Source organism: Aulostomus chinensis, chromosome 13 (assembly GCF_037954235.1).
Source record: "Aulostomus chinensis isolate RoL2024-O1b breed Wild chromosome 13, RoL_Achi_v1.0, whole genome shotgun sequence".
Classification (NCBI taxonomy): domain Eukaryota; kingdom Metazoa; phylum Chordata; class Actinopteri; order Syngnathiformes; family Aulostomidae; genus Aulostomus; species Aulostomus chinensis.
Window position 1 is genome coordinate 12,980,244 of NC_141332.1, and position 27,790 is coordinate 13,008,033.

The 27,790-nt window shown below is 43.0% G+C and overlaps 2 protein-coding genes and 2 long non-coding RNA genes across 10 annotated transcripts in view; 1 reads left to right on the forward strand and 3 right to left on the reverse strand.

Moving 5' to 3' along the window:
- rlim (ring finger protein, LIM domain interacting) lies at positions 1–5,376 on the reverse strand. 2 transcript variants are annotated; one of them, XM_086221395.1, is made up of 4 exons: positions 5,159–5,376; positions 3,718–3,944; positions 2,000–2,104; positions 1–1,895 (listed from the first exon to the last, which is right to left on the reverse strand). In XM_086221395.1, exons 2-4 carry the CDS (start codon positions 3,884–3,886, stop codon positions 244–246), a joined length of 1,926 nt encoding a protein of 641 aa, XP_086077521.1. In that variant the 5' UTR covers positions 3,887–3,944; positions 5,159–5,376; the 3' UTR covers positions 1–243. The 2 variants fall into 2 exon arrangements, with proteins under 2 accessions (XP_086077521.1, XP_086077522.1); XM_086221396.1 differs by lacking the exon at positions 5,159–5,376 and adding an exon at positions 4,888–5,034.
- Positions 3,892–25,765, forward strand: LOC147250928 (uncharacterized). Of its 6 annotated transcripts, none has more exons than XR_015118872.1 (5): positions 5,063–5,170; positions 5,280–5,426; positions 21,297–21,434; positions 22,354–22,511; positions 25,469–25,765. It is a non-coding gene; the product is annotated as an uncharacterized LOC147250928 (long non-coding RNA). The 6 variants fall into 6 exon arrangements; XR_015118873.1 differs by lacking the exon at positions 25,469–25,765 and adding an exon at positions 22,981–23,250; XR_015118874.1 differs by lacking the exons at positions 5,063–5,170; positions 22,354–22,511 and adding an exon at positions 3,892–3,961.
- On the reverse strand, positions 8,430–10,518 carry LOC147250929 (uncharacterized). Its single transcript, XR_015118876.1, has 2 exons — positions 10,120–10,518; positions 8,430–9,214 (listed from the first exon to the last, which is right to left on the reverse strand). It is a non-coding gene; the product is annotated as an uncharacterized LOC147250929 (long non-coding RNA).
- nexmifb (neurite extension and migration factor b) overlaps positions 10,956–27,790 on the reverse strand; it is a 56,123-nt gene continuing 39,288 nt past the window's right edge. Inside the window, exons 2-3 of the mRNA XM_086221394.1 lie at positions 20,264–20,394; positions 10,956–15,684 (exon numbers count right to left, since the gene is read on the reverse strand). Of these exons, the coding sequence (XP_086077520.1) occupies positions 11,465–15,684; positions 20,264–20,345 (4,302 nt within the window). The 5' untranslated portion in view covers positions 20,346–20,394 and the 3' untranslated portion in view covers positions 10,956–11,464. The remainder of the gene's footprint in view (positions 15,685–20,263; positions 20,395–27,790) is intronic.

Consider the following 27,790-nt stretch of genomic DNA (forward strand, 5'->3'; position numbering starts at 1 on the left):
TATAAAACAAAAAAAAAAAAAACATTTTTAAAAATCTTAAGGGTGATAATGTCAGAGGCAGTGTGTCCGCCGATGCAACTGCATGGAACATCCCAGATCAAACCTGTGGCTACAGTATGACAAAACTCACAAATGGTATGAAGGAAATTACATTTCAACAGTGGAGACACATTTCTTCAAAGCCTCTTATGAACTTGGATTACTATTTAAGTTGAGACAAAAAGGCCTGCAGTCTGTTATGAACTACACCACGCTCTCTCGGTTGGCAGATACCAGGACAGCTCTGCGACAGATGGGGCAAGTGGAGTTTTCGGACAGCCAGCGATCAATGCAGTGCACGTGGTATTCGTGAGAGCAGGGCAGCTTACGTAGCTTGTTGCCTTCTGCATACTCTGTTATGCAGACGCTGCAAGTCTTCAAGGCATCACTCTCGCCAAAGTTGCGCATCGAGAGGTTGTCAATCTGCTCTTTGGTTAGCCCTTGGGGCTGGTCTTCATCATCATCGTTTAGGAGGAAGAAGTGAGCAAGCCGGAGGAAAGGCAGAGAGCTGGGCTCCTCAAGGCTAATAGGTCTGGGTCGAGCCCTGCCAACAGAGGCAGGTAGACCGGTGGCGAGGCCCTCCTCCATATCAGCCTCAACTGTCCTTGCTCTGACTCCAGTAGCCACAGGTGGTTCATCAGCATCAGCAGCAGGAGCGGCAGCAGCTGTAGCATCTGCACTGTTAAGGGCTTCAGCTAGATCTGCTGATGTGTTGGCTCCACGGTTTGAATCTGAAGAGTCAGAGTCTGAATCCATGAGGTAGCCTAGTTCACCAAAGCCTGTCATGATCTGCCGAATCATAGACTGGAGAGCCATTGAGGTTGCCTCTCCCAAACCTGCATCAGAGATTCTCCTGATAGGAATGCGAATTGTGCTGACGTAGGTCCTCACACCAGCACGTTCAGAGCGTGAGAAAGTCCTACGAAATCCTCCGCGCTCGCTTTCATAAAGAAATGTGTTGTTTGAGTTCTGTGAGCGTGAGCGGGTACGACTGGCAATGCTGTCTCTTTGGCGATATTCACCTGGACGCACACGACGCACCTGGAGATCAAGCATGATGGTTGGGGGCCGGCGCCCAGCAGCACCTCCTTCCCCTCCAGCAGTTTCTCCTTCCTGAGATCCAACATTTTGGGCCTCTGGGACTAGTTCTGCTCCAGCCCTCGACTGATGAACATCACTGTCACCAGTGCTTTGCCTGGAAAGAACATGTTGTCGAGTCCGTGAACTACCCTCCACTTGAGGCACAGGGGGCACGTTTGTGTCAGAGCTGGGGCCTTGAGAGGTGTGAGCTTGAGGTGGGTTAGGAAGGCTCTCCAGTTGATCTAGGTTGAGAGGTGAACGGCTCCTGGCTGTACGAGCCCTGGTCCTGCGTGGTTCTGGGCTGCGGCTACGGGCTCTCCGTTGTCCTCTGCGTGGAGAAGGAGAAAGTGTGGGCTGTACTGGAAGGACCACTGGTGAGCTGGGACGTCCCGCTAGTATCTCCTGCGGAACAACTTCTTCTAGCTCTGGCTCTGGTTCCACTATGACAGCCAACTCCTCTACAACTGGCTCCTCCACTACTTCTGTCTCCATGGGAACTGGTGGTTCAGGATTTGCCTCCACTGCCTGAACTTCTGGAGTTTCCTGCTCCCCTTCAGCAGCTCCCTGTTGTTCAGCCAAGTTGCGGTTCACACTGATTTCTAGGCTGAAGCGAAAGTCTCCACTGTTTGGGTTGGTCTGACTGACTGCCCGCCATGACTGGTTTCCACGGTGACCCGTTCTGGTCGTGTTGCCTGTGCGTCTCACTGTGTTCAGCCAGTCCAGGAGACTATCCCCACCAGCAGGATCCTCAGCATTTTCAGGTTGTTCTGGTTGTTCTGGGGGGGGGGGGGGGATTAAAAAAATTAAAACTTGTCAAAGCAAATCTGAATTTTTGCAGAAAACAGTAAAATAACAAGCGAGTGTGAAATTACAAACTTACCACCTGGATCTTCTCCACTCTCAGTCCTGGGGGTGTTCTCCTGATGTTCAGGACTATCTTTGATTTGCTGAAGTCTACTTAATAGTTCATCCTCTGTTGCCTCTCCTGAAAGCAAAATTACATAAAAACAATGTTACTAAAAACATTTTTTTTCATCAGTCTACCTATTCATTCTCTCGGGGTCAAGTGTTTAGTTACTCACACATACATATATTCCAAGACAACTGAAAACTGGGGGGGAAAAAAAACATGCATTTGCATAATTTGCTAGCAGAACATTTGTTCACTGTGCCATTGTATTCTGCTCTCCCCATAAGGTAATTGATTTGCTTATGTACAGCCAGGGATGGTAAAGAGTGAGTTACAAGAGGCGCATAATTAAGAGTACTTTTTTTAATTTACCCTTTGCTCAACTAAAATTTTCAGCCAATAACCTACTTTTTACTTTGCTATATTTGCCATTCGTTACAACTAGTCTGCTTGACTCTACTCCAAATGTGGGATTGAGTGTATGGGGGAGGAGCACCGCTACTGCAGATGCCACATGGCCAGCTGCCTGGAAGAAAAATAAGCACCACCTGTCTTTTCACTAGTGACTATGCATCAGTTATGTAGCAAAATCCAAAAAGAGAGACATCTTCCTGTCACAAACTCTGGCCACACTCCTATGCCAAAATCTAAAAATGACAACAGTTACATGATAAAGCGTAAGCTGGTCCTGCGAACAAGTCTAAACACACTGAAGCCCACCTGGCCAAATTCCATTCACTCGCTGTTTTACTGTCTAGCTGTTGCTGGTTCACTGTTTTCTTTGTGATAATGCACCAGGGAGACTGAAATGTACCTTAAATTGTAGCATTCTCGCTCCAGCCCTGACCTCAGGCGACATAGCAAAAAGTTGTGTTTATGCCTAGAGTTAAGAGTTAAGGATGGAAGTGGCTTTTTATACAGTTGTGGCCTGTAGAGCTGCTTGGTTTTCTTGACCACAGCAACAGGACAATGCTAAAAGCCTCCGGACTTACCAGGGCATGCCACTGTCCATTCAATGCCCTCTCCTTGAAGGATGCTCCAAACTTACATTCCCACTGTCCTGGGGCAGAAATGGATGGATGTCTTCAGTAGTGTGTAGGCTGTGGCATTTCGAGCAGTGTGAAAAATCCATAACTACATGAAGCTACTTTAGAAAAACTTACAGTGTAACACACCAGCCTTTTACCCCAGAGGAGATGTATAACATAGAGGAAGATAAGGTTGTGAGCAAATATCACAGTATGGTCAATGATGCATCCCATCTTAATACTTTATACATAGCTGACATCACACACTAATATCTGATTGAAAAGTTCAGCGAACTGTCTTGCAATCTAAGGCTCGGTACTACAAAAACTATGAAGCTGTATAGCAATACAAGCATCAAGTGGGTATTAGGACATTTCAACGTCATTTCCTCCAAAAACTGGATCACTTGATGTTAACAGCTTTTGTTTGCTAAAGAAACATTTTAAAACTCTTTGGATCAGCAGTCTGATGTTTCTCACTGACACTGACTAATGTGGCTTGATGTAATTTTAAACATTCCAGATATCTGGAAAGTGCAGAGCAATGATACCAAGCCCTTCCTGTTCATAATTAATCTGAAAAAAATGACTAAATGTTTTCTTTGTCAGAAACATTCCCAAATTATCAAAATTTGATTAAATTAAAATAAATCAAATTACCAGGGGTCCCCAGGAGATTGTTGTCTCTCATGAGGCGATAGTCCTCATCACTGAGATTGTTGACAAAATGGTAGAAAGCATCTTCTCTGTCCAGGCGGTCCAGCTGCCGTCTACGCTGAGACTCCGGCAGGTCACTGCCACTCTGCTCTGAACTGTCAGACCCTTCCATTGATTCAGAAGGGAGGGAAGTTGAGAGGTATTCTCCAATCTCCAGCAAGACCCAGATGCTGCAGCACAAAACAAGGTATATGATTAGACTGATGAATTTCAAGAACAGATGGATATGCTCATTAGCAAGACTACATAATTAGATTTAAGAACAGACGGCTATGCTCCTTGGCTTAACAACCAATTAAAGTTGTAAGACTCTCGATTTTCAATATGACTTCAAAACGCACTAAAAGGCCCAATTTGACACCTTCACTCTCTCACAGTACATTGGCTCAATAAGTGCAATCCCATCAGCAAGAGACATCGTCATTAAAGAAACCCTCAGGTCCAAATACACCAATCCATAGGCAATGCAACAAAGAAACATCTAACCTATGAGTAGTATCCTCTTTGATTTCGTCCCAGTGTTTGAGAAGCAAACTGTCATGCTAACAGCAACGCAACTAAGCTGCCAACGCAGTTAAAGAACAACTTCCGCGACTCGTCCACATTAATATGTTACTAAGAGATGGCTATGGGTTTGTGCTAGGATACAATATGATCATCCTTGTTTATGGGTCTTATGGGGAAAGTAACGTTAACAGTAGTAGTATGTTGGCCAAAGTCAAGATAAAAACAAAATGGCATCATCTAGCTTAGCTTGCGCTAAACAGTTAGCTCTTCTCATTGTACATGGCTGCTAATCAGTGAGCAGTAAAAGTATCATTAGATATCGTTAACTGGGCTCGCAGCGGTTTGTGGTAACTCATTAATCAGGCAGTTCAATATATGGCGAAGCAGAGAGTAAAAATCCCTTTTGTCGATTTTTCAAGGCTCGTAGGCGACAAAACAAACGGCTAACTAAGTCAAGCTAGGATGCTTCCATGCTAACGAGCGGAGTGGCTAACTAGCTCCGCTGCATTCATTTCCAATGAGCTATCGTCCATTAGCTAACGCTACATTAGCCAATAACTTCGTGTTAAGTACCCTCAGTGACATTAACTTGACGTTAATACCTACTTGGCTCAAATCTCGATCGTTTCTCTAAGCAAGGTGGAAACTGGGTGTCCTTTAGTATCATTAAAAGACAATTGTGACAACTTAAAATGTAGCCGTTACATCAGTGTTAACGTTCATGGAGTGCTCACTGCATGCTAACACATACGACGTCAAGCAGTGACGTTGTCTACCACTACCTAACCAGTGCAAACAAGATCAACATTGGTAGGAAAACAAAATAATGGTGATCGTGGGGAACAGACAGGGTGTCACTTAGTCTCTGGTACCTTACCTGTTCGGTTCTGTGAGTTACAATATGATCGAGTGACCCAGTTGTTCTTCTACAAAATCTCTGAAAAACGTTCGACTGCTTGGCTAAGTGAGATATCAGGATTCCATTTTCTTTCTTTTAGGAAGGCTACAATGATCTTCCGGAAACGGAGAGCAGTAGGACCTTTGCCCTGAATTCTACTTCTCAGGTACCAACGAGACGTACACAATAACGGAGGGACGTTACGTCTGCGGCTCGGCCAATCACAGCGAAGAAGGCGTGTGTTCGGGTAGGTGGAGCTGCCTGCAAGTCTAAATTCGGGACATCAATGCTAACATGTGTGTAGAGTAGATGTTTGTTTTGAACACTTCCACTGTGCAGCTGTAGCGTCACGATGTGGTTACACATGAGAGTAGCCCTCTCAGTGACTGTTGCTGTGGAGCTCAGAGCTAGGAGGACGTCAGCGGTTCACATGGCCTGAACATAAAGGCGTTTGAAGATTTTTATAGTGACCCATCTCACAACCGTGCTCAGTGACTCTGCTGCGTCATGCATGCTAAAGCTGCAGTTTTTTTATTTTATTTTATCATGCCAATATCCTGTTGTGTATGTGAAGTGGTTTCAACAGTTGAAGGTACGTTTTTTTTTCAACTAAATGGGGGTCTGCAGGCCAAAGCTAACGCCACAGACAATGTTATTAAAAGAAAGCCTTTTAAATGTTTATCACTGTTTTGTGTGCCTCTTCACTGTTTTCTTTCTTTCTTGCATGTTATGTGTCAAAAGTACCACTTTTACCTGATCAAATTCTGGATAGAGAAGAATACGGTTTGTTCATATTTATAGAGCATTTTTGCCTCACAGAAAACAGACATTTCCATAATAAATATGTTAAATAATATTAATTTTTTTTATTTTTTTATTTTTACAAACGGCAAGCTAAGTCTAACCTTATTGGGCATCATAGATGGCCTCCAGGCCTAATTTGGGTCGTCCATCTAAAGAGTAAGTAGAGTATGGACTCAAAATTTGATTCGGCTGCTTGATAATTATTGCTTCATTAATCTTGTTTTCTTCGGTGTTGTACAATGGGCATGTTGTAAAGAGCATATTGCCAAGTGCAATGGTGTATAGCTCTTTTTGTTAGATATATTCTCAAACATACCTTCACCACATCTTCTCCTGCAAGCTGAACTTCTATCCCGCCGTCTAAGAGTAAACATAATCCGTCATTAACAGAAATGCATTCATACTGCATTTACAGTAGCAGAGAGAGAGAACGAGACAGAGCGAGAGAGAGAGAGAGAGAGAGAGAGAGCTCCCACCGCTCAGAACCATTTAAGCCATTGCAGGTCAAACAAGAAAGGGAGGAGAGAGATTGAAAAATATAATATATGATATAATAACCACAACCTCAAAATGTCTGACAAAAGAGGGATAATCTTCAAAATGTACACAGGAAAATGCAATGAATTTCAATATAAGACACTGACTGTTTGCTGTTTGCTAAGCCAGTGATGTATTTTTTCATGAAATGTCACAGACGTGGCAATATATTGTAGCTGAGGCAATGTATGAGATAAGTATACTTCCACATAGAATCTACGAAATTCAAATCCTGACATTGAACCCAACTATCCTAATGAAGTGGATTTTCTTCACACAGAGACAATTTGTAAATTGTTGTAAATTAACTAAAGCCATGAGAGGGACACATACAAGGCATCCGCAAGAGAAAACATAAAAATAGCTGCAGTAGTTGAAATTTCACATAATCCTTAAAGTAGTTATAGTTAATTAAGAAAGAAACAATAAAAAAAACAATAAAATAAAACCGTCCTCGCAGCTATCACAGGTACGTGTCAGGGGTTTTTGTTGTGTTCGTGTTAGTTTTCCCCACAATTCTCAGTCGCTGAAGGCCTCTGCAATATTCTGATGATTACAAAAGGATTTAACCAACAAACCTCATTTTACTTTGCTGAATTTAAGACAACAGATAACTCCGTAAATTTTTATTTTTTTGCATTTAAAACATCTCTTTAGGAGTAAATATCTGCCAGACAAGCAAAAAGAAAAAAAAAGAAAAGAAAAGGGGGAGTCACTGGATTTTTCCTACGCAGCTAAAAAAGAAAAACCAAACATGCGGGCGTAGACATGCAGAATCGTCCAAAAATGCTACTCTAAAGCCCCTCTCAGTGATGATGATGATGATGATGATGATGATGATGAGTATAGAAAGAAAAAAAAAAAGAAAAGAAACAATGGTCCTAATGAGACAGTTGCTGTCTGTGCAACATGAGCATGCACAAACCAAACAACAAAGATCTCATTTAAGGTGTACCTGATCCATTGCATTAGCCATTCTATCTTATAATTGGCTTGCTCCCTTATCTGCTATGGGTGACTAAAGAACAAAAACAATGTTAATACCACCTGACAATTTTGGAGGCATACATCACAGAATCTGTTTATGGTCTGAGACAGTATCTGCAGCTCCAATTAAGCATGCCAGAATGAGTTGCAGTGTGGACCAGAGCAGCTCGGCTAAGAGTTATGGATGAGCAGTCACTCTAGATATGCCTGACCCTGAGTGCTAATTAGATATGACATTAAAATAACATGAGCAAACGCCAGACCTACAGAAATTAAAATGCCTTTCGTCAAAGAATCTTCCAATAGAACAAATAGGGAAGGACTAATTGGAAAGATTGATGTTGTATTTATGATTTGTTTTGTGTGTGTGTGTGTGTGTGTGTGTGTGTGTGTGTGTGTGTGTGTGTGTGTGTGTGTGTGAAGAACAAATATTGCACATAATAGGTGATATTCCTCCCCGTTCCTATTATTGAATTTGAGCACAGAAACGAGAGATATTTGTTTAACAGATTCTGGCTCAGCTGTGACATCTCAATGGGGTTGTCTGTAATATCAAATTTGACGTGTCAGAATTGTAACCTTTTTTTTTTTTTAATTACTGTTTTGAAATTGGATTGCAGAAACATTTTAGAGATTTTTTTTAATATATATTCTACAACAATGGGTGGTAAAAAACACAACCCAACTCTCTTCAGAAAGCAGCATTCAAAATCTTATTTTAATTTGTATATTTACTCCATAAACATTATTACAAAACTCAGCAAGTTACCAATATTACATTATCACCATACAGGCTTGATCACAAATATTTAAAACCTTTGCAACAGTTACAACAAAACAAAAAAAACAAAATAATACTCAAATAATTTACATGAAAATCTATAAAACAGCAAATTGTTCACAAATTATATTTTTTTCCAAGTTTTCTTTTTTTTTTTAATTCTTTGCTAATTTGTGTTTTGCACAGTAACACAACACCCTCACAACAAGATCATGGTCTTATTACAAAAACTCCCAACAAAATGTAAATATTTCTAGTTTTCTGTTGATACTTTCATATTTTGGTTTTTAAAACCAGAAACTCGTCATTGTATATCCTTTCCACTGCCCATAGAGGCGCATAAAAGGTTACTCACACACACAAATACTTCACAGCACTTTCTAAGAAAAATATACACTTACAAAATATGTTACAAATTGGCACACAAAAAATATACAAGATTTTGTAGTGTCAAGAGTTCATTAAGATTCCTTCTGGTAACAACTCTAGACAGTATATATAAAGCTCAGTAATCTTTTAATGAAAAGAGCAAAATTAATTCCAATCAATGTCAAAGAATCATGAAGTGAATACATCAAACAGAACATTATAATATACATTCATAAAGAGGGTTAGGTACCTAATCTATTTTGCATTTCTTTTTTGTTAACTCTGGGAAAACAAAACAAACCAACAAAAAAAAAAAAACCCCAAAAAACAAAAAAACAACAACATTTGTCGGCTTTCTTAGCACCATTAAAATGAGGCAGCTCAACAGTGGCACATTTTTGAAAACAGAAGAAAAAAAAAAGAATAAAACAACGATGAACTCAGAGAAGTACATTCAATTTGACAATAGGCAAAAATGAGAGAAGGCAGACTAAATGGGCTTGCAGCCCATGTGGAGCTTCCCATCAGCAGCTTGTCTTGGTCCTAACCCTGATACACTGGAGAAACCGAACATAGGATCATGGCAGAGAAGAGAAAAAAGAGACAGAGAAGGACTGATTATGATTCTTGCCGTATGCAAACAATCAATTACCATCACCTGTGCGTCAGAATGACCATACTCATTGTGACAAGGCCTGTTTTTGAATCAAGCTTCGATATGTCCGCACTCCTCTCCTGTAAAAATAATATTAAGAATTCAAAAGAAAAACACCAAAATATAGGCCTACTGTTCATCTAGATCTGTGTGAAAATTACACTTTATATCATTTCCTTACATATATTAAATCAGTCACATTTTCAGCTTTTTAGAACTGATTCATCATGATTGTTTCATTTTCAAGTGTATTTCTGGTTGTTTCGTTCATGAATGAGGCCAAGAAATTGATCTTTTAAAAATGGATCAGATAGAAAGAATAAGTTGGGTTTTTTTTTTAATTTGTGCATTTATTTGGCATTGATTTTCTGCCAAAATACTGATCCAAAGTGAAATGATATTTAAACACAACCGATGAAAGAATATATCTCCAAAGCAAAGTAAGTTTAATTAAGACAATACGTGAAAAATTAAGCAAACGTAATTGGAATGGTGAATACACCCGTGGTGCAACTCGTAATATAAATTCCATGAAAATGTCGAGAAAATTCATTTGAAATGACCATTCCAGGTAAGATAGGAGTAGGATTTCCTCGTGGAGCTAATGCAAAGACATGCTTTCCTTCATTTACAAGATTACTGATTCCATTTGTACCAAAAAACTGCTTTCACATTCACAACTAACTGCAAAAAATGCCATTCAGGACTGCATCAGAATCTCTATGAGTAATAAACTGCCTTGAATTTCCAGCCCAAAACAGCTAGTCAGTGAGGCTCAGCCCTACTGATGATAATTTCCTTGCTTACCCTCAAACATCTGTACTACACTCTCCTTGGTCCAGAGAAAGCTTGTTTGAACGCCTCCGTCTTCTGCTTCTTGCTGTACAGTAGACTTCAGAGCAGATTTCCCCTTTGTCTCTCTTGTTGCCTCTCAGCGCCAGGTGATGTTGAGGTAAATTGAATTTGGCAAACAAAGTGGTGGTGGTGGTGGTGGGGGGGGGGGGGGCAGGGAGAGTCTTTCTGATTTGGTTTAGTGAGTGGTGGTGTACCACTGCCAGCTGTTGGAGCCTTTCATCAGAGAAGAGAGAAAAGTCCCAAATAAAGAATTCCTGTAGTGGCAAGTCTCTGTAAGGAATCTCCATCCCGAGCAGCCAATATTCCAATGAATAGAAAATAGGAACAGCCAATATTCACACATATATAAGAGGTCATTTACACAGCATTGTTACTTTTGGCACATTGATTTTAAGGTTATAATTCTCTTTTTCTTTTCTTTTTTTTCTGCAAATATTGCATGTCCCTGTACAACAACATTGACAAAAATACTCTGAGGGTGGAGCTTTTATGAATTTGCAAGGCGTAAAAATGTAAATTTAGTTCCTCTACACTCCAGAAGGAAAAAAGAAAAAGAAAAAGAAAAAGGAAATGCTTGATTAAAGGAAATGGAAAAAAAAACATTCCAACCTTGAGGGGAAAAAAAGACAACGTCTGATATGTCATCAATACAAAATGGTCCCATCTTGTGTTTTCAAGATGACTTGGGCTTAAATAGGGCTCATTAATTGTAGGTTTCCCTCTTGAAATGAGCCAGGCAGTGTATGAAGGACAGCAACAACAGGACATCCATATTCTGCATACAAAAACAGATGAGGAGGAAGGGTGCGTAGATGTCACTCAATGCATTTGTGTATATAGCTACATCTTTAGGGGAAAGGGGTATAAATACATAATTCAGGGGAGCTAGTTTTGCTGAGAAAATACAAAAACAAAGTTCCTCAAAAAAGGCGACAGAACTGTTTTCAAGGCTTATTCTCTTTTTTTTTTCAGACAAAAAATAAAAATTAAAAACGACTATAAGAAGAACAAACAAAGCAGAAACAACAAAAGCAAGAAAAATGCAGCCATGGTCGTTTCAAATCTCAATCAAGCTTGACACAATCACTCAATAGGTAGTTTGCAAAGTACAAGAAGTTTTTCATGCAGATATTAATTTCCTCTTCAGGGAGTTAAAAGGAAGTGGGAGTAGTAAGGGGGAACGTAGTACTCATGCAGCTCTGGCATAGCGTCAGTGTAGGTATGCTTGGGAGGGAGGGCTGAGCAGGTAGTGGGGGGGGGGGGAGAAGGGGGTGCAACAGCAGCTGATAACAAAATATTACCTCAGTTTCTCAAAAGAGGTCATCAGTGCTATGTCCTTATTTGGGTCTCTCTCAGCTCGCTTCCCCTTCAGTGTCTCAATCCGAGGAAACTTTGCACTGGTCTTGTGACGGTATAGCTTTTTGTGTGCTGGCCCAGGGTTAATAAAGTTGGGTTTGTCAAACATGTTACATCCCAGAGCGAGTTGCGGGAATAATGGGTGAGAGGGGTTGAATTTGGCCTGATTTTTTCCTCCCTTTCCCCCTGCCTTTCTGCCTCTCCCAGCCCCTGTCAGCACTGCTCCTTTCTTCTTCAAATCAGCCTCAGTGCCTGCCAAGATTTTCAAAGTCTTTAGGTTGAGGCTATTGGCCTCAGAGGGCATACAGGCCTCAGACATAGGATTCCACAGTGGCTCAATGGAGGCCATCATGAACCTCTGGACCTCAGCCATACCAGAGACAATGTTGGACAGAATATTGGAGGGCTCCTCGAATTCTCTCTGGTCATCCCCTACAAGACTGTTGCTCTCTGACCAGCCAGGGCCAGACCAGTCCCCAGTGCTGCCACTGTCAGTCAGGCCTGGGCCACACCCAGCTGCCTGGTTCTTTGCTGCCTTACCCTCTAGCATGGCCTTTATCTTTTTGGTGGATCGTGAGTTCTGTTTGGGGGCCTTGACCTTTTCTGATTTAGGAGTTCTGGGTGTCCGGACTTTCTTTGGGTTCTGTCCTGCTGCTGCTGCTGCTGTCTGTTTGTTACTGCCTTTCCTCTTTGACTTAATGTTTTTTGCACCAGCCATTTCACCAGTCTGTTCATCACCCAGCTCCTTTTTATCTAAACACAAGACATCCTCGCTGTTAAAGTTGTGCAGTGGAAACTGACTCTCTTCCACCGTGTATGCATTTCCCGTGTGTTCCTGTTGCTGCATAACGTCACAGTTCCACTTTACGTCTCTATTGCAGTCCATATTCATATCATTCACTTCCTGGTATTTTCCAACATTGCCCGGCATCTTCATTTCACGTCCCACCACCTGGGGGGACAAGTTTGGTGTCTCGGGAGGGGAAAGCTCGGACAGTGACGAGTGTCTAAACTTGTCAGGGGTGAAGTTAGAGATATCCAGCAGGTCCGAGGACTCCCTAAGTGGGGTTAGGGCATCCACACTCTGCTGAATCACCACTTTAGGACTGCAATGAGCTAAAAAGCTGTCTCGGCCCTCCTCCTCACCCTCTCGCTCACAAGATTTGAGGCTTAAGGAGCTGTAATTGCTTGAGGAAGCTGACAAAGAGCCTACTGAGTCATAGCTGATGAGTCTGCCGTTGTCTGTGCACAGGGATCCTCTCTGGTATTGCACCTGGCCTTCTACACAGGTAGACTGACATACTTGTAGGTCTGTCCCAGGCTGCAGACCAGCCTCACTCAGGTAACTCTTCTCATAAAGTAACCTGTCAGCCTCTGGACTCAACTGGCTGTAGTTAGACACTGGTAGGCTTTCGTTTAAGGGCACAGCAGCTGGGAAGTTGTTGGGTAGGATGGGAGTCTCAGGGGTCTCGGGTCCAAAATTCTGGCTGGGATTTGTGCAGAGCTGTGGGTGCCACATCTGGGGGAAGCTGGGGCAGTTCTGGGGAGACTGCTGGAGCTCAGACTCGGAGGGGGGAGAGAGGACGCAGCTTTGAGCAAGCTGCAGAGAAGAAAACTGTTTCTCCTCTAGGGACAGCCCCACAGGATACTGCTGCGTAGGGGGTTGCTGAGGGAAATAAGAGATAGACGCTCCTCCAGAGGAGTCACTAGCATCTAACAGGGTCTGCAGGTAGCCCCCCGGAATGACAGGGACTCCCGTGTCCACCTCCTCTGAGGAGGGTGCTTTGTCGGGGGAGCAGGTGGACGAAACAAAGGGGAATTTCTCCTCGGATGTGTGAGCCGTGGTGGTATTGTCAGAGAAATGGGGTTTGACTGTATTTGAGTTCATGCTTGGCTCTTTTAACTCAGCAGTAGGGTCCTCAATCTGTGCTGCAGCGACACAGGCATCCGTTTCATTTGTCACGCTCCTCCCCTCCTCTCCTTCTGCCTCTTTCATTTTCTTGCTCCTCAGCCTGGCTTCGCTTTTGAATTTTTTTATCCTGACTGTTTTATTTCCTCCCAATCTCCTCCCCTCCCTCTCCTCCCTCTCCTGGGAGCGGCTCTTGGTTGAGGCTGTGTGCGTGATGGAGTTTGTGTCTACTGTGACTGAGAGGCCTGGGGCTGCTATTATCCCCCCTACCACAGGGGTGGCCTCCTCTTTAGTGACACCTCCATGGCTCTGATCAGAGAGAAGAGAGCCCTGTGCTATTGCTGATTGCTCCACAGCGTGAATCCTCTGAACCTTAAGTCTGTTTGCAATCTTGTATTTCCTTTTGGGATGACTAGAATTAAAAGGGCGATGATGGCGTCCGTTTAGATGAAAACCGCGTTGTTGTTTATCTCTGGCAGCCAGCTTAAGCTGTTCCTGTCTCTCTCTTTGCCTCTCCTGCCAGAAATCCTTCAGAGGAGCCAGTGTCTCATATTTGCTTATTGTGTTGGCGTTTAAGCTCACAGTAGCATCCACAGGGTTCAGCCTGCCCAGTTTCACTGACATGAGTCTCTCTCCTTTAAACCTGTTGATGATAATGTACTTGATGACCACGGGCGGCTCTTTGCGACATGATTTCCGTCGCTTTTTGGGGCACCAGTCTACATCCTCCTCCTCTTTCTGACCAGAGGGAGCTTTTTCTTTTTTCTCTGCATTCTTCTCACTCTCAAGCGAGTCAACATCATATAAGTAATCATCGCTGTATCGAACCTTCCTTTTGGAGCGCAAACCATAGTTGAGTGGATTTGAGGGACTGAGGAATCTTTTTGAGTGGCCCTTCTTAAATTTGCCCTCCTGCAGGGTGTCAGAGGAGGAGCCAGTGCAGGAGCTGTCATCGCTGAATTCACCTGATTCCTCTGTGGAGTTGAAGTCCATTAGGTAGCTGACTTTGGGAGTTGACATGGGTGAACCTTGGGAGCCGTCCTGCGGGCTCCTGCCACTGCAGTCCCCAGGCTTCTGCTCCTGTCCTGTCTCCAGGATAAGCTCATCCGTTTTGGGCTGAAGCTCGTCAGGACTCCTCCTTAAGACACCTCCTCCTTCTTCCTTCTTGGCACAGTTGGTCAGGACACTGGGGAAAAAGTTGAACTGTGTCTCCTCCTGGAGCACATTTGTCTTTTCCCTCATGTTATCCTGAAAAGACTCATAACGAATCTTTAGCGAACAAACATCACTGCTTAAAGTAGAGTCATCATCTTCATCGTCAAATAAATTGTCAACATCTTCCTCTGAGAAGAGATTAACTGACAGCTCATTTTTAGAACAAAGGTCCAGTAGTTCCATCTTGCTCTCACTGATGAAGGACTCAAAGTAGCCCCAGTCCTGGCCAGCATTAGCCAGCAGGACCTCTTCTCCGCTCACTTTGTCCAGTAAAAGTCCCTCATACAAGTTCTTAGCTGTTGCATCATCCTCTGGGTCATCACAGTCCTCCGTTGTTTTGTTTCCGTCCACCCTCTTGCCCTCACCTGGGGCTTTCGGCAGAGGAAAACTAAGTAGCTGGTCAGAGAGGAGTTGTTCTCCGTAGTGACTCACTGCCTCCCCTGCATGGCTCAGGCACTGGATGCTTATGTTGTTGATGTCAGAGAAGTCCTCTCGGCTCACGTCCCCTATCCGTACACTTAGCCCAGTCTCTGAATCAGGGTTCGTGTTAGGGTCATGGGGTGGGTTCTGGATGGAGCTAGGGCCAGTGGCATCACGGGTCTCAATAAAACAGCCGAGGCAGGTGCGGGCCGGCTGGAGGAGACACTCCTCTGTCAGAGCAGACACAGTGCCAGGCTCCATCATTGTTGCTGACAGAGGTAGGGCAACAGGCAGTGGAAGGGAAGTCTTCTGGGTGTCTCCTGTTGGACCCCAGGAGCTTACAGCTGGAGTGGGAAGAGATGTGGGACTGGGAGTGTGGTGAAAGTGGGGAACTACAACTGGGGCTTCATGGGAGGGCGGGCAGGGGGCTGCTGTGTCGCCCAGAGAGGGATCAGTGCCAAGGGGGAAGGGGAGGGTTGGTGATGTAGGCGTGGTGCTCTGGTGTGGTGGGCAGGCCTGTTGTGAAGTCTCTGCAGCAGCAGGAGAAGGTGAGGACGGAGGGAGAGCAGCCTCAACAAGTCTGCACAGACTCAGATCACCACTCTGCTCACACACCCCTGTGGGGAGAAAGAAAAGCTCTTTCAACTCTTTGAACTGCAACTCTGAAATAAAATTACATTGTTTTTGTTCACTTGTTCTCAGCTCTTGAAGTACAATTATTGTCAATTAAAGCCCAAGACTTCAACATGTCACTTTGCAATACCAGCCTTAAACATGAACAATTCAGTTAGATTCAATAAAAGGTATTAGCGTTGTCAAGCCGGGTAAATGCAGTTCCTTACTCATTACATCTTCAAGTTTAAATGTAAAGTTGGGAGAAATAACACATTGCCTCAAAATTCATATTAAGAATAGAGACAAACACAACTGCTTTGTGTTATCATGGTGGCATAAACGTACAATGATAATTTTGGCAGCTATTTTTCACAATTGTGTCTTAGTCCTGTGTTAAATGTCCTTGTTCTTCATATTTAGTCATTCTCATCCTGTTTTTAATTTAGTGATGGTTTTTAGTTGCCAGAGAAACTGAGACTTTTACTCCTCTACTCGTTGGGAGTTTGTCTGTCTTCAGGTGTCTTTTTGTATCAGATTTTGATTCAGTTTCACGAAAATGTATGTGGGTCGTTTGATTCTTCATTTTACATAAACACACCCCGTCAAACATTTCCTTATAATGAGGTTAGCTGCGCTAACTGTGTGTGTCTTTTAAGATTAAAAATTTGACATCAAATAAATCTAGTCGTTTTATTTATTTATCGTTATCATCCATAAAGACGCTGCTGTAACTTGCCTCGTAAGCGCCAACATACAACCAAATTATACAGACTGGCAACAATAGCGGTAATGACTAAATTGAAAATGGGTCCTGGTGATTTTCTACAGGTCGATTGCGACAATGTCTTAATCAGTTGAAGACATCCATCTGATGAGTAACAATCAAACCCACAGAAGTGGGCTTGCAGCAGCAGGCAGATAGCTTTGTTTGCTCCTCATAATTAGATGACAGCCGTGGAGGCAGGTACGTACACATGGGACACGACAAGCCCATATGTTGGAGACTGTATTACCAATATCATCTACACCTGCCTCCCTGTACGATCTCAAGCTGCCGCCTCACACATATTCTTCAAATCATGCCAGAAGAAAATTAAAAATTGAAATCACACCGCAACAATTAATGCATTCACAAAGGTTAACTAGCAGTGTCACCTGTTTTAGAAAAGACATGCCAAATAATTATTGATGTAATGATAAATGCTTGAAGGAAGACCGCTTAACAAACAACATTCAACATAGTGGCCCTGCTAGTAAGTATATCTTTGAATATGGATATGATATGAGACTGATTTAATGAGCTAATGAAATTTGCGAGAGCGAGTCTCTGCGGGTCTGCAGCCTGCAGACACATTGGAACAACCAGAGTGTCGACTAAAAGCGTATACAACTGTCATCCTTAATGATTAAAAACCTCAAGAGGATTGAGTATCTTCTCTCTTCCTCTCAGAGTCAGAAAAAAAAAATGCTACTGCAGCAACGTGTCAGAGGCTGCACAAGCATCACAGGGAGGCGTTTGCCATCAGTTCCGTTCAATCTGTGAGCCAAAATGACCTCCGAGCAAAAGCATGTTACTGACACATGTTCTCTGAAGAGGAGCGGGAATATATTTTCTCCTCTACATTTAACAAACATTTCTGTAAAGTAAAAACATGACTTCAAGTCACATTTTATGGCATTTAAAGAGAAGACTCTTTGAGGATGGCAATTATTTTGTTCTGGGATTTATTTTGAGATTTATGTTAACTGTTCCAGCACTTTAACTTAGTAATTTTATACATAGGACACATAAAGAAATGAATAGTCATATCATTCATTACTCTACGAAAGGAGCACATCGAGAAAAATTATAAGAAAGGGGAGAAATTAACTTCCCTCACCCCCTCCCGTGCTTGCGTGAAACCTAAGCTGCCACCTAATATTGCCAAAAGATCATTCAAATTTGCTGTGAAACATTAAACCCATATTAAGAAATTTGTTTCCCCAGGCTTTATAACGGATTAACAATCTATCCTATCCAGTGCGTGCGTGCATGCGTGTGTGCGTGCGTGCGTGCATGTGTGTGTGTGTGTGTGTGTGTGTGTGTGTGTGTGTGTGTGTGTGTGTGTGTGTGTGTGTGTGTGTGTGTGTGTGTGAAAGGGAGAGTGATAGAGTGAGTCTTGGCTTGGGGGGTATAGTGTTATCGAGAGGCCATCTGTCTCCAGCTGGACCATTAGCTCTTCAGCTGTTCAGAATGTGCCACAGATCAGTCAGTCAGACAGGTATACAAACACACACACACACACACACACACACACACACACACACACAGATGCAGTCTTACAGTGATGACTATAGCTGACAAATCATGTTTGACATTAGAGGTCAGAGGGGGATCGGCGGTTTCATATTCACTGATATGGTACAGTGTAATGTTACCGCTGCATCTGAGCTGGCACAAGTGTCTTGTTCTCTTATAGCTCTGTAATAGTGTTATCAGGATAAGTTCTCTTTCAATAGAAACCCAGGCTGGATGTGACACAGCTCATGCAGTCTGGCATGGACGTTCACCACTGAGCATATGGAAGGACCTTGGCTGCTGGCAGGCGGTGCTGAACTTCTGATCCTCCTCCCTGCCAAGCCCAGCCATGCTAGACAGCCCAACCACCGCCAAACTAGACCAGACCAGACTAGACCAGTCAGATCTCAGAACTCTCTCAGTCTCATCTATCTCTCTAGCCGTGACATTCAGGGCTTCATCCACCTGAGGTGAGCCAGAGACGCCCCGTGCCAGGTGGCTCTGTGGGGAGATGAGACCACGCTGAGGGACATGGCCACAGACATGAGGAGAGGAACAAGTTGGCGACTGTGGCCTCATCTATTAGCGTGTCAGATGCCACGCAGACACACACACGTGACAACTACTGTCAGTTACTTTATAACAGGACAGAAACACCACCTGTCCCTAGTGCTGGGCAGTATGGATGAAATTATAATACTGCAAAATATTGAGAAGTCGTTTTTGGGATTGATACATTGATATAGATATTGTCACAATATCTGTAGATGTATGGATATTTGGGCTAGCGTGGCAAGAAGAAGTGTGATAGAATCAGAGGAAAGTGTAATTATGATTCAATTTCATTCATTTGAATTAATTTCACATAGTTCAAAAGTTATTATGTGATAGAGCTAAAATAATAGTCATAAAATTGTGACATGAAATAGACTATATTTAAAAAACAACAACCTTGATTCGATGTCACAGTTCGCCCTGCCAGTCCCTGCTATTACCATGAATCAAACATCCTCACCACGTGGCCAACATATCTCAAACATCACAATATTAATGCAAATGAAAACTGCTGACATGCCCCTTTCTTACTTTTAATGGCTTTCTGTAATAATTCCTCATTCGCTTCTCCCTCTCCATCCTCTTTGTCTCCGTTTTCTGCTCGCTATCTCCTTCTCCTGCGACTCCCCTGCTCCTCATCCCTGTTATATAGAGGCTTGTAGATTTGTAAAATGCTGAACTAGCTGTTCTGCAGCTCACCCACCCGGGGCGCTCACGCATCCAGCTGGTGGGACAGTTACTGAATCTGCTTGCTACTTATTGCTTCAGCTTCACTATATGACATTTTGTGAATGGTGGGTGGGGGGTGGGTGGGGGGGTGAATCCAGCCAGCACATGGTATTGGTAATAAGCAGAGTAACTGCAGCATGATTCATGGCTCATCCTCATCTATTCCAGCTCACCCCCCCCCTTACTCTCTCTCTCTCTCTCTCTCTCTCTAGCTCTAGAGCTGTGAATAAAGTTGGTTTCTCTTGGTGTGGACGAATGCCGAGTTAGAGCTGGTCTCAGGATTGCTGGTGCTCCGTAGAGGTGAACTAGGGGGGCAGTAGGTAGCACAAACTCAGTGAGGCTTTCTTCACATTACATAAATCTCAATTTGATACATTTTCTTATGGCTAAATATAGATGCAGCAGGTACTGAACTGAAATAAACAAAAGCAATAGAAATAAATTGTATGTTAGACACAGACTATCCTTTGCCAATGTTAATGAATGTGAAAGAGAATTAATGGTTGCAACCTCTTCCGCAATTACACCTTTTTATGTGAAAAGGTGGATGTCATGTTTTGAGTTGCAAAAGAAATGGAAAAGGGGATTAACAAATGCTTAAAAAACCTTCGTTTAATTTTCTCTATTCAATTTTCATTAAAAAAATAAAAAAACACAGGATGTGATTCAAATTCATCATACAATTTCAAAAAGATTAAAGCTGAGGGTTAAAAGCTTATTCCAAAAAGCTAGTTCCAGCGTGTGTGGTAATACTAATTGTCTTTTCAAAGTTTTAAAGGTGTTGGGAGAGGAACTGGTGTCATTAGGCTTTCATTTATTCTAACAAATGCTTGATTATTCTGGTGAAAATTAAAATTTCTTTTCTTAGGGTCGATAACCCAATATCTCGAAAGGTTCACGGCAAATTTTCCAAAGAATCCAAGTGAATATTTGATTTTTTTTATGAGCATTTTGAAATGACAATAAGGTATTTATATTTATGAGCTGTAAATGTTGAGGAAAAAGTGAAGTATTTTCACCTGTGTTCTCCTCTGCATTTGCATTCTCTGGTTCTGAAGTCTTCACGATCAATGTGAGACTGCTGTCTGTTAACACATCCATCAATACGGCTCAACGCTGCACCTCCTACGCATCATTTTGGCTGTCCCACCTGTTGAAAAGAGAGAGAGAGAGAGAGAGAGAGAGAGAGTATGAAGGGAATCATTAGAGGGAGAAATGCCATTGTGTGTCTCATGCAGAATAACATTAATACTAGTATATTAGATTTCATTACAACAAAGGCTCACACGAGGCGCAGACAAACACAAAGTTGCAGTCATTGAAGAAAACCTTCTAAACAAGATAGAGACATCAAAGAGGCCCTTAGGGTGCCGAACAATCACTCATTTCTCCTCCGTATCACAGATTCAAGTCTAAGATTAATTTAAACTTTGCCAACCAAGAAAGTACACAAAGAATCACAGCTGAGATCACTATGGCAACTGTGTGCCATACTATCCTATTTTAAGCTTCATTTAACATTTATAGCAGAGTTGTTAACCTGCATGAACCTTACATAGGCAGCTCTGAGCATATTTGTTTATTGTAATTAGCTGACTCCCTCCCTCCTATGTGCCGCGGCAGCAGGAAAAACCAACCTAGCTCAAAGAGGAGAGATTAAAGAGATGTGACTGAGGCGGTGATGGCAAACTGTGAACACCGACAATACTTTTTACTGTGGCAAGTGAGGGGAGAAAGTGGGGGTGTGGATGATTGAGTGAGTGCCTGTGTGTCGCAGGATACAGTGCAGCGGGTACCATGTAATACAAAACAGTACATTAAGATAGAGAAGGAAGAGAGTTTGAAGTTTGTCAGCCAAGCACATCATGTTGAAATTGGGTTGGGTGGCACAGAGAAGAAAAAAAAATACATATCTGCGGGATTCCTGTAAGAATAATGATGGCACAAGAGACTCTAGGCCAATAAATGATGAACATTTGATGTTCTGGCCTCTTGTCTGTTATATTGTCTTCTCACTGCTCCTTTTCTTTTCTTCTCTTTTTTTTTCTCCAGCTCCTGCAGTCCTTCTCTGGAGGAGAGGTGCTGCAGGAAGACAAATGAGCCAAGGGAGGGGATCTAATAACATGATCTCCTTGTGGTGTGAAAAGGGTGGCTGGGAGATTAAGACAGACGGCAGACAATAAGACAAAGGTACTGCGCAGCTGACTACAAACAACCGCCGTCTCTTTCATCCTATTGCTTCTAAATGTCATTAGCTGCTCACTGACCTGAGCGGGAGTTACCTGAAGGGAGCAGGAGAGCTACCTGAAGGGAACCCCTGCTACAGTTGCATACACACACACTGGCTCAGTGGGTAATTACCTTATGAGCCATCGCATCTGCTCATGTGTGTAGCAGGTACAAGGACCCCATAGGTAGACCCAACCCAGAAGCACTCCTAAAGCTGAGGCTTAAGTTCACATTGCATTTACAGAGCACAGCGAAGGTTTTCAGGTCATCTTGTATCAATGTGAGCACACTGAGAAATTGAAATTCTACATCTGGCAAGACCATGAATTGGAATGGATACCCCCTCCTGAACTGGCTGACCCACATGAGTCATATAAGCCTTATCAACGCAACAATCCCAAGGACTCAGGAAAAGTGAAGTCACAGCAGCACCCTATTAAAAATTGGCAGTAGCCAGCGAGCAAGTGTGTCTCCAGAGTGGCGGTGACACAACACACAGCTGACATGCTGGTCAGGCTACATAGGTCCTGCCAGAGCTCAGAGCTGCTCTATGTATGTGTGTGTGTGTGTGTATATCTGTGTGTGTGTGTGTGTGTGTGTGTGTGTGTGTGTTCATGCCCAACTGCATGTGTGTTAGACAAAGCCCCAAGGCTGAGGATCCACAGCATCAGCATCCACTGGCAGAAGCTGCACATAGAATCACAGAGAGCAGGGGGGGAGAGAGAGAAAACGAAAGCCAGGCATTTCACAACACCCCTCCTGCCAGCCAGCTCCAATGCCTCAAATGTGTTTATTCTCCACATTATTCATGATTTTCCTGTATGCACCCACTCTCCCCCCGGACTTTCCCTCCATTTACCATCTCCACCACTCTGTCAAGACCTGACGAGAGGCCATTTCAATAATGAAGATGGACTAACTGCAATAGAGAGTGCACATAAATTGGAGCTACAGCCAACAAGCATGTCCAATTTGCCAAGCAGTTAAGCCTGATGTCTGGGTGCAGCTTTAAGAGAGCGCTACAGCTACCGTCAACAGGTTTGTGCCAATCTGACTCCAGCATCCACATCATTAATACTTCACAGAGGGCGCTGTCATTCAGCCCCGCGGGGACGCGCTCTCTAAACATCACACATTACAACAGGTGATCACCGTGTAGTCATTTTTGTAGGCAGGTGTAGGGAAATGGGCGATACCACTGACCCTGCCATTGTTCTCAAGTGTTCACCTGGGTTCTCTCCACAATGAGAAACAGAGATAGAGACAAAGAGCAGAGAGTGGGAATCGCCACACAGAATGATTAGGATTCGATTTATCCTTTTAAAAACCTCCTCCACCTCCTCCACACACTCTGTGTTAATGTGCAAGCTGGATAACAAGATAAGAGCATGTTTGCTTGCTCTATATGGAACTTATCAACACCACAATCTAATTCCTGCAAGTCTCTTCCCGGGTCCCTGTTTCACTGCATTTCTCCTTGATTTGATTGCATTTTTCTCCAATGAAGCGGCGACAAGAGGGATAGCTGGAGTGGGATCACGTATAACTGCTGAAAATATGAAGCAAGGTCCCTCAGCAGAGGTATATAAAGGACCCATTGTGACCACAGAGGGAAAGAGTCAGGGCCAAAGGAATAGATCTCCAACCGAGGAGCTCTCAAAGAGGGCATAGCGCCACAGGGAACTCTGATCCAAACAGACAGCCCAAACACAGGCCGTGCTGAGATGGCGACTCCTCTTTTCAACACAGGTATACAGTTTCAGAGCAGGTTCACTGTCTGGCTGCAAAACCTGCTTCACACGCAACTCTTGGTAATACTTGTGAGCTCACAGCACTGCTTGGAATGCAGAGAAACACCTATCCAGTGCAGACACAGGTACTCTACTTTCCCATGAATGTATTGGCAGCTAGAAACATTGATTTTTACAAGCCAAAAAACATGTAAATCTGGAAAGTAATTTCTGTGCACTACACTGTAAATAGTTGTGAGAGGTTTGTCTCCATTTAGAAGAAAATAGAATCACTACTAATTGGTACATTCTCAGGCACCCAGAGACAAAATGCAGATCTAAGGAAGGTATTTTGATTGAAGAGGAGTTGTAACATGCTTGCTGGGTGTGAAAACACAGAAAAGAACATGCAAACTGCAGACAAAGCTGCCTCCTTCTCTCACTGTCACTAATTGTGTTTCTCCTGTTAACTGATTGGTAAGGCTGTAAGTAGTCTTGCTATAGCCCTGTCTGTGCTGTTAACACGGTTCCTATTTGTAACAGAAGAAGTAGTCTAGCCTCACTCACACACAAAGCCTTTCTCAGAGGTGTTCCAGTATTTTCCCAGGGAGGGGTTATGTGTGAATAAGAGCAGGAATCGATTTTCTGGGAAATCTGTACTGCTTTTCCCCCCCTGAAGACTTAGTAAAAATGTCCTGGGAAAGCAGTGATGTGAATGGACGCAGGAACATTATTGGGAAAAGCCAATCGCTGCGCTACACAGGACAACTTGCCCCGCCCACTACAGCCAATGCCATGCAGATTATGTGTACAAAGCAGGAGTGTTTGGAAAGCAGATGCATTTGTGAATAATGAGAGTTATTAGCGGCACCCGGCGGGCACTCCCAATAATTTACAGGGAACTATGGGTGCAAGTGACTTAGTCTAACAGAACAACGCTGTGGATGTTAACGCACTATGGGGAGTTGCTTTCAATTAACAGTCTGACTTTCTATGTACAAACACTGCCAAGCTAGCTAGCTACAAGCAACATACATGCCGATAAGTTCTCGCATTTTTGCACATTGATTACCGAAAAAGTTTCACGCACCAAGCATGGCCCGTTGTGGTTTTGCAAGGACCCCATTGCTGCACTGCGTTGCGTGCTTAGCACCAACCAGGTTTTTTTATGATTGGAAAACAACAATAAAAACAACCCTGAACATTTTTTCCCAATAAAAGAATAATGATAACAGGTTGAGAAGGACATTTTTCCTGTGCTGGCACAGCATAATGGAAGGACATTTGACTATGTGAGAATAGAAAAGAGGAACTCGGTAGATTCTTTTTTTCCTTCTATTTTTCCCACTTCTATTTCACACACCTCTGTATTCCTCTGTCAAAGTTTCAGCGAGCCTCCTCACTCTACTTCCTGGGTTCACATATGACACACACAGGCAACCTAAAAGAATCAGCAGAGAAAACAGACCGAACACATTGACTGTTCTTGTTTTATTTCTAATAAAGCTGTAAAAATAGTCACCACATCGGCCTGTGTTTTGAGGTTGCGTGAGTGGAAACGTCTGTAGTCACTTTTATGATGTGGTTATCAATTCCACAACATTTGTAAAAGTCAGCTCATATTTGTTACAATCTGAAATACATCAAGCGAAACTCTGTACAATTAAGAATTAAACCTGCATTCTTTTTTCTTGGCCTGTCTGGCTCTAAACACAACACACACAGATTAGCTTCTAAAGCTGATGCAGCCAGTTTGTTAGCGGTTGCTCATTTACACATTCAGCCGAAGCGTAGAAGCATTAATATTCATTTAGAGTCATGTTTGAGTCCCTCAGTATTCACTCTCCTGTTTTTAAGTCTTCACCAACTCCTGAGAGAAGCATAATATGTTGCTCTATCGTCATTTGTCTTCTGTTTGGTGCTGGTGGGAGGCCTACATGAGGTTTTTGAGTTAAAGCAGTTTTTTGCTTCATGTGGTAACAAAGCAGATGAACAGTGAGAATGATTCAAAACAGAAACAATGAGCCGAACCTCACTAGAAATCTCAGCAGGGTTGAAGGGAACTGCAGAGTCTGTGATAGATTTGTGACTACCAGTGAACCCTTCCATATATTTATTGTTCTGTTTATGCAGCAGCAGTCGACTTCTGACAGGACCGGCCACAAACTAGGTTTTTTATTTACCGTTGGTTCTGAAGTCTCTCCAGCATTTGTAGTCAGTTTGTTCAAATAACATCTGTTTGTAAATCTGGTGTCATGTTTTCAGGTCGACCTGCAGATGGGGAAAGAAAGAAGCCGCAGCAGGTTTCAATCTGTGGCTCCAGGACCGGGCGAATACTCCACTTCCTCCAGGGAACATGCTACCAAAGGCCCGATGGAGCGATGGGAGCTCCTGAGCCAGATGTGGATGGACCAGATGTGGACAGTGGGACTGACGGACACTGCTGCAGTAAAATCACTGATTTTCTGAAGGGAGTCTGGACTCGAGGAACAGCATGAAATGCGTGTTTGAAAATGCAACGGAAAATTCTGCAGAAACCTCGCTGATATGTTCACGGTACGATTCTCTGATGACATGTGAATAAATGTTCTCTGTCCCTGCTTGCTCAGCAATTTTTGTTTTAAAGTTGTAAGCAAAATGCATCTTTTAGCTCACGTTACATCACGTTATGTACATAGACATACGGGCTGATCTATGGCGCCAGGCGGTTGGTGGATGGCGCTATGCATGCAGCCTCATTTTGACATTTTGGAGGGCGCTTTATTAAACTGCAAACAGTGGCGCGCAGTGCGAATAGGTATGTTTTGGGTATGACATCACTTAAACCAGTCAGAGAACCTTGTGTCATTCCCTTTAAAGCCCAGATTGCGCGTTCAAATGGGAGGAAGCAGGAAGAATCTGGAAATGGACCTCCCCGTGCGCAAGGTCAAGGAGCACGTGTATGTCATACACTGGAACAGCTGGAATCCACTGAGGCCATCAGAGGTGAGGAAGGCCTGGGGGGAGGTGGCAGCCAATTATTCCATGTTTTCAGGCATCAATAGAACCAAATTACAATGCTACGCATCTGCTCATCTGATTGATGCGCCCTTTAAATAGCACTTCAAGCACAATGCTATTGAACAAAGACCAGCCCCTTCTTGGTCTATGGCGCAAACATTTTGTGGCATTCCAAAAAAACAATACACCGTGGTTGCGCCAGACCAGCCTCATCAACGTACTAAAGCCCCCACCGGCGCAGAGGAACCGTAGGTTCATTTGCTAGTTAAAGGGCGAGGGCGCTTGGCATGAAAACATATGCGCCAATTTGGAACTAGCAATGACTTTAATAATGTTTTTATTTTGTAAAACATTTTATGATATCTAATAGTGGCAACTTTTCATCATCTCAGAATACAAAATGAAATAATTAAAGAAGCCGTCTGTTGAGAATCATTTCGCTTTCAATAATTGACTATAATCATTTTTCTATGTATTAATCCTTCAATTAAGAATCAAAAAGATTATCAGATTAATTTTCCCATAGTTACTGTATTTATGCTATGAATAAATTTCATTAGAATTGGGACAACATGCTGTCTGCAAGTCCTTAAAACATCTCAAATTCTGTTCAATAATTTTTAGCCTCCTGCATGATCAAAAAGGCGATTTTAAAGAAACAACTTCCACAGAGGCCAAGGGAAACCACATAAATCAAGAAACCACTCTGCTAGCCAGCCATGAGCTGGCCTATATATAAAATAATGTTTCCCCAAAACATCGATACTGCAATATATCACGATATTTTCTTCTTTATCAATACACCAGCATCAAATATTAATATTTTTATCAAGCTGCAGTTAGAACCTTTCACTCCAGCTGAGCTATGCCTGCGTTCCTTTTAGTATCTAAGTCTGTCATGAAGATTTGCTTGTCAGTTAATATCTGTGTCACAGCTGAAGAAAAATCTCAATGATTTCATCTCTGACACATGGAGAGAGAGAGAGAGAGAGAGAGAGAGAGAGAGAGAGAGAGAACCCTTCTCTTATCTGCGTATCTTAATTCAATGGTGTCTTCTCCATGTGCTTCTGCAACTGTAAGCCTTCTCTGTCAATTGCCTGCTGCTATATTTGATCAAACATCCTCACCTAAAATCCCTGACATGGCCACAGCGATGGCAGAGATACGGTATCTGCTTGAGATAATCATCGTCAATTACAGGCTGCTGAAGGACCCGAGAAGCATCTAATAGACAGAGAGATTCACTACGAACCAGGATTACAGGGCTGCTGGATCTTCATCAGCACAGCCACCTGCAGAGCAAGATCTGGACCAGTTACACCCAAGACCTCCCTGTGCAGGCCTGAAACTGCACCTTTTCTTTCTCTTGCTCCATTTCTGCTTTGCAACATCAAGTCGTACGGACAAGTGACAAATTTACAGTGAAGAAAAGCAACATATTCTCAGTATGGAGCACCGAGAGCTTCCTTGTGCCTCAGCAAAGATCCTACGAACCTCCACTTGAATAGACTGAAATATATTCCCTAATTTGTTGTTTTGATTAAAGAATTAAAAAAAAATATAATAATATATTTACTGCATCATAAA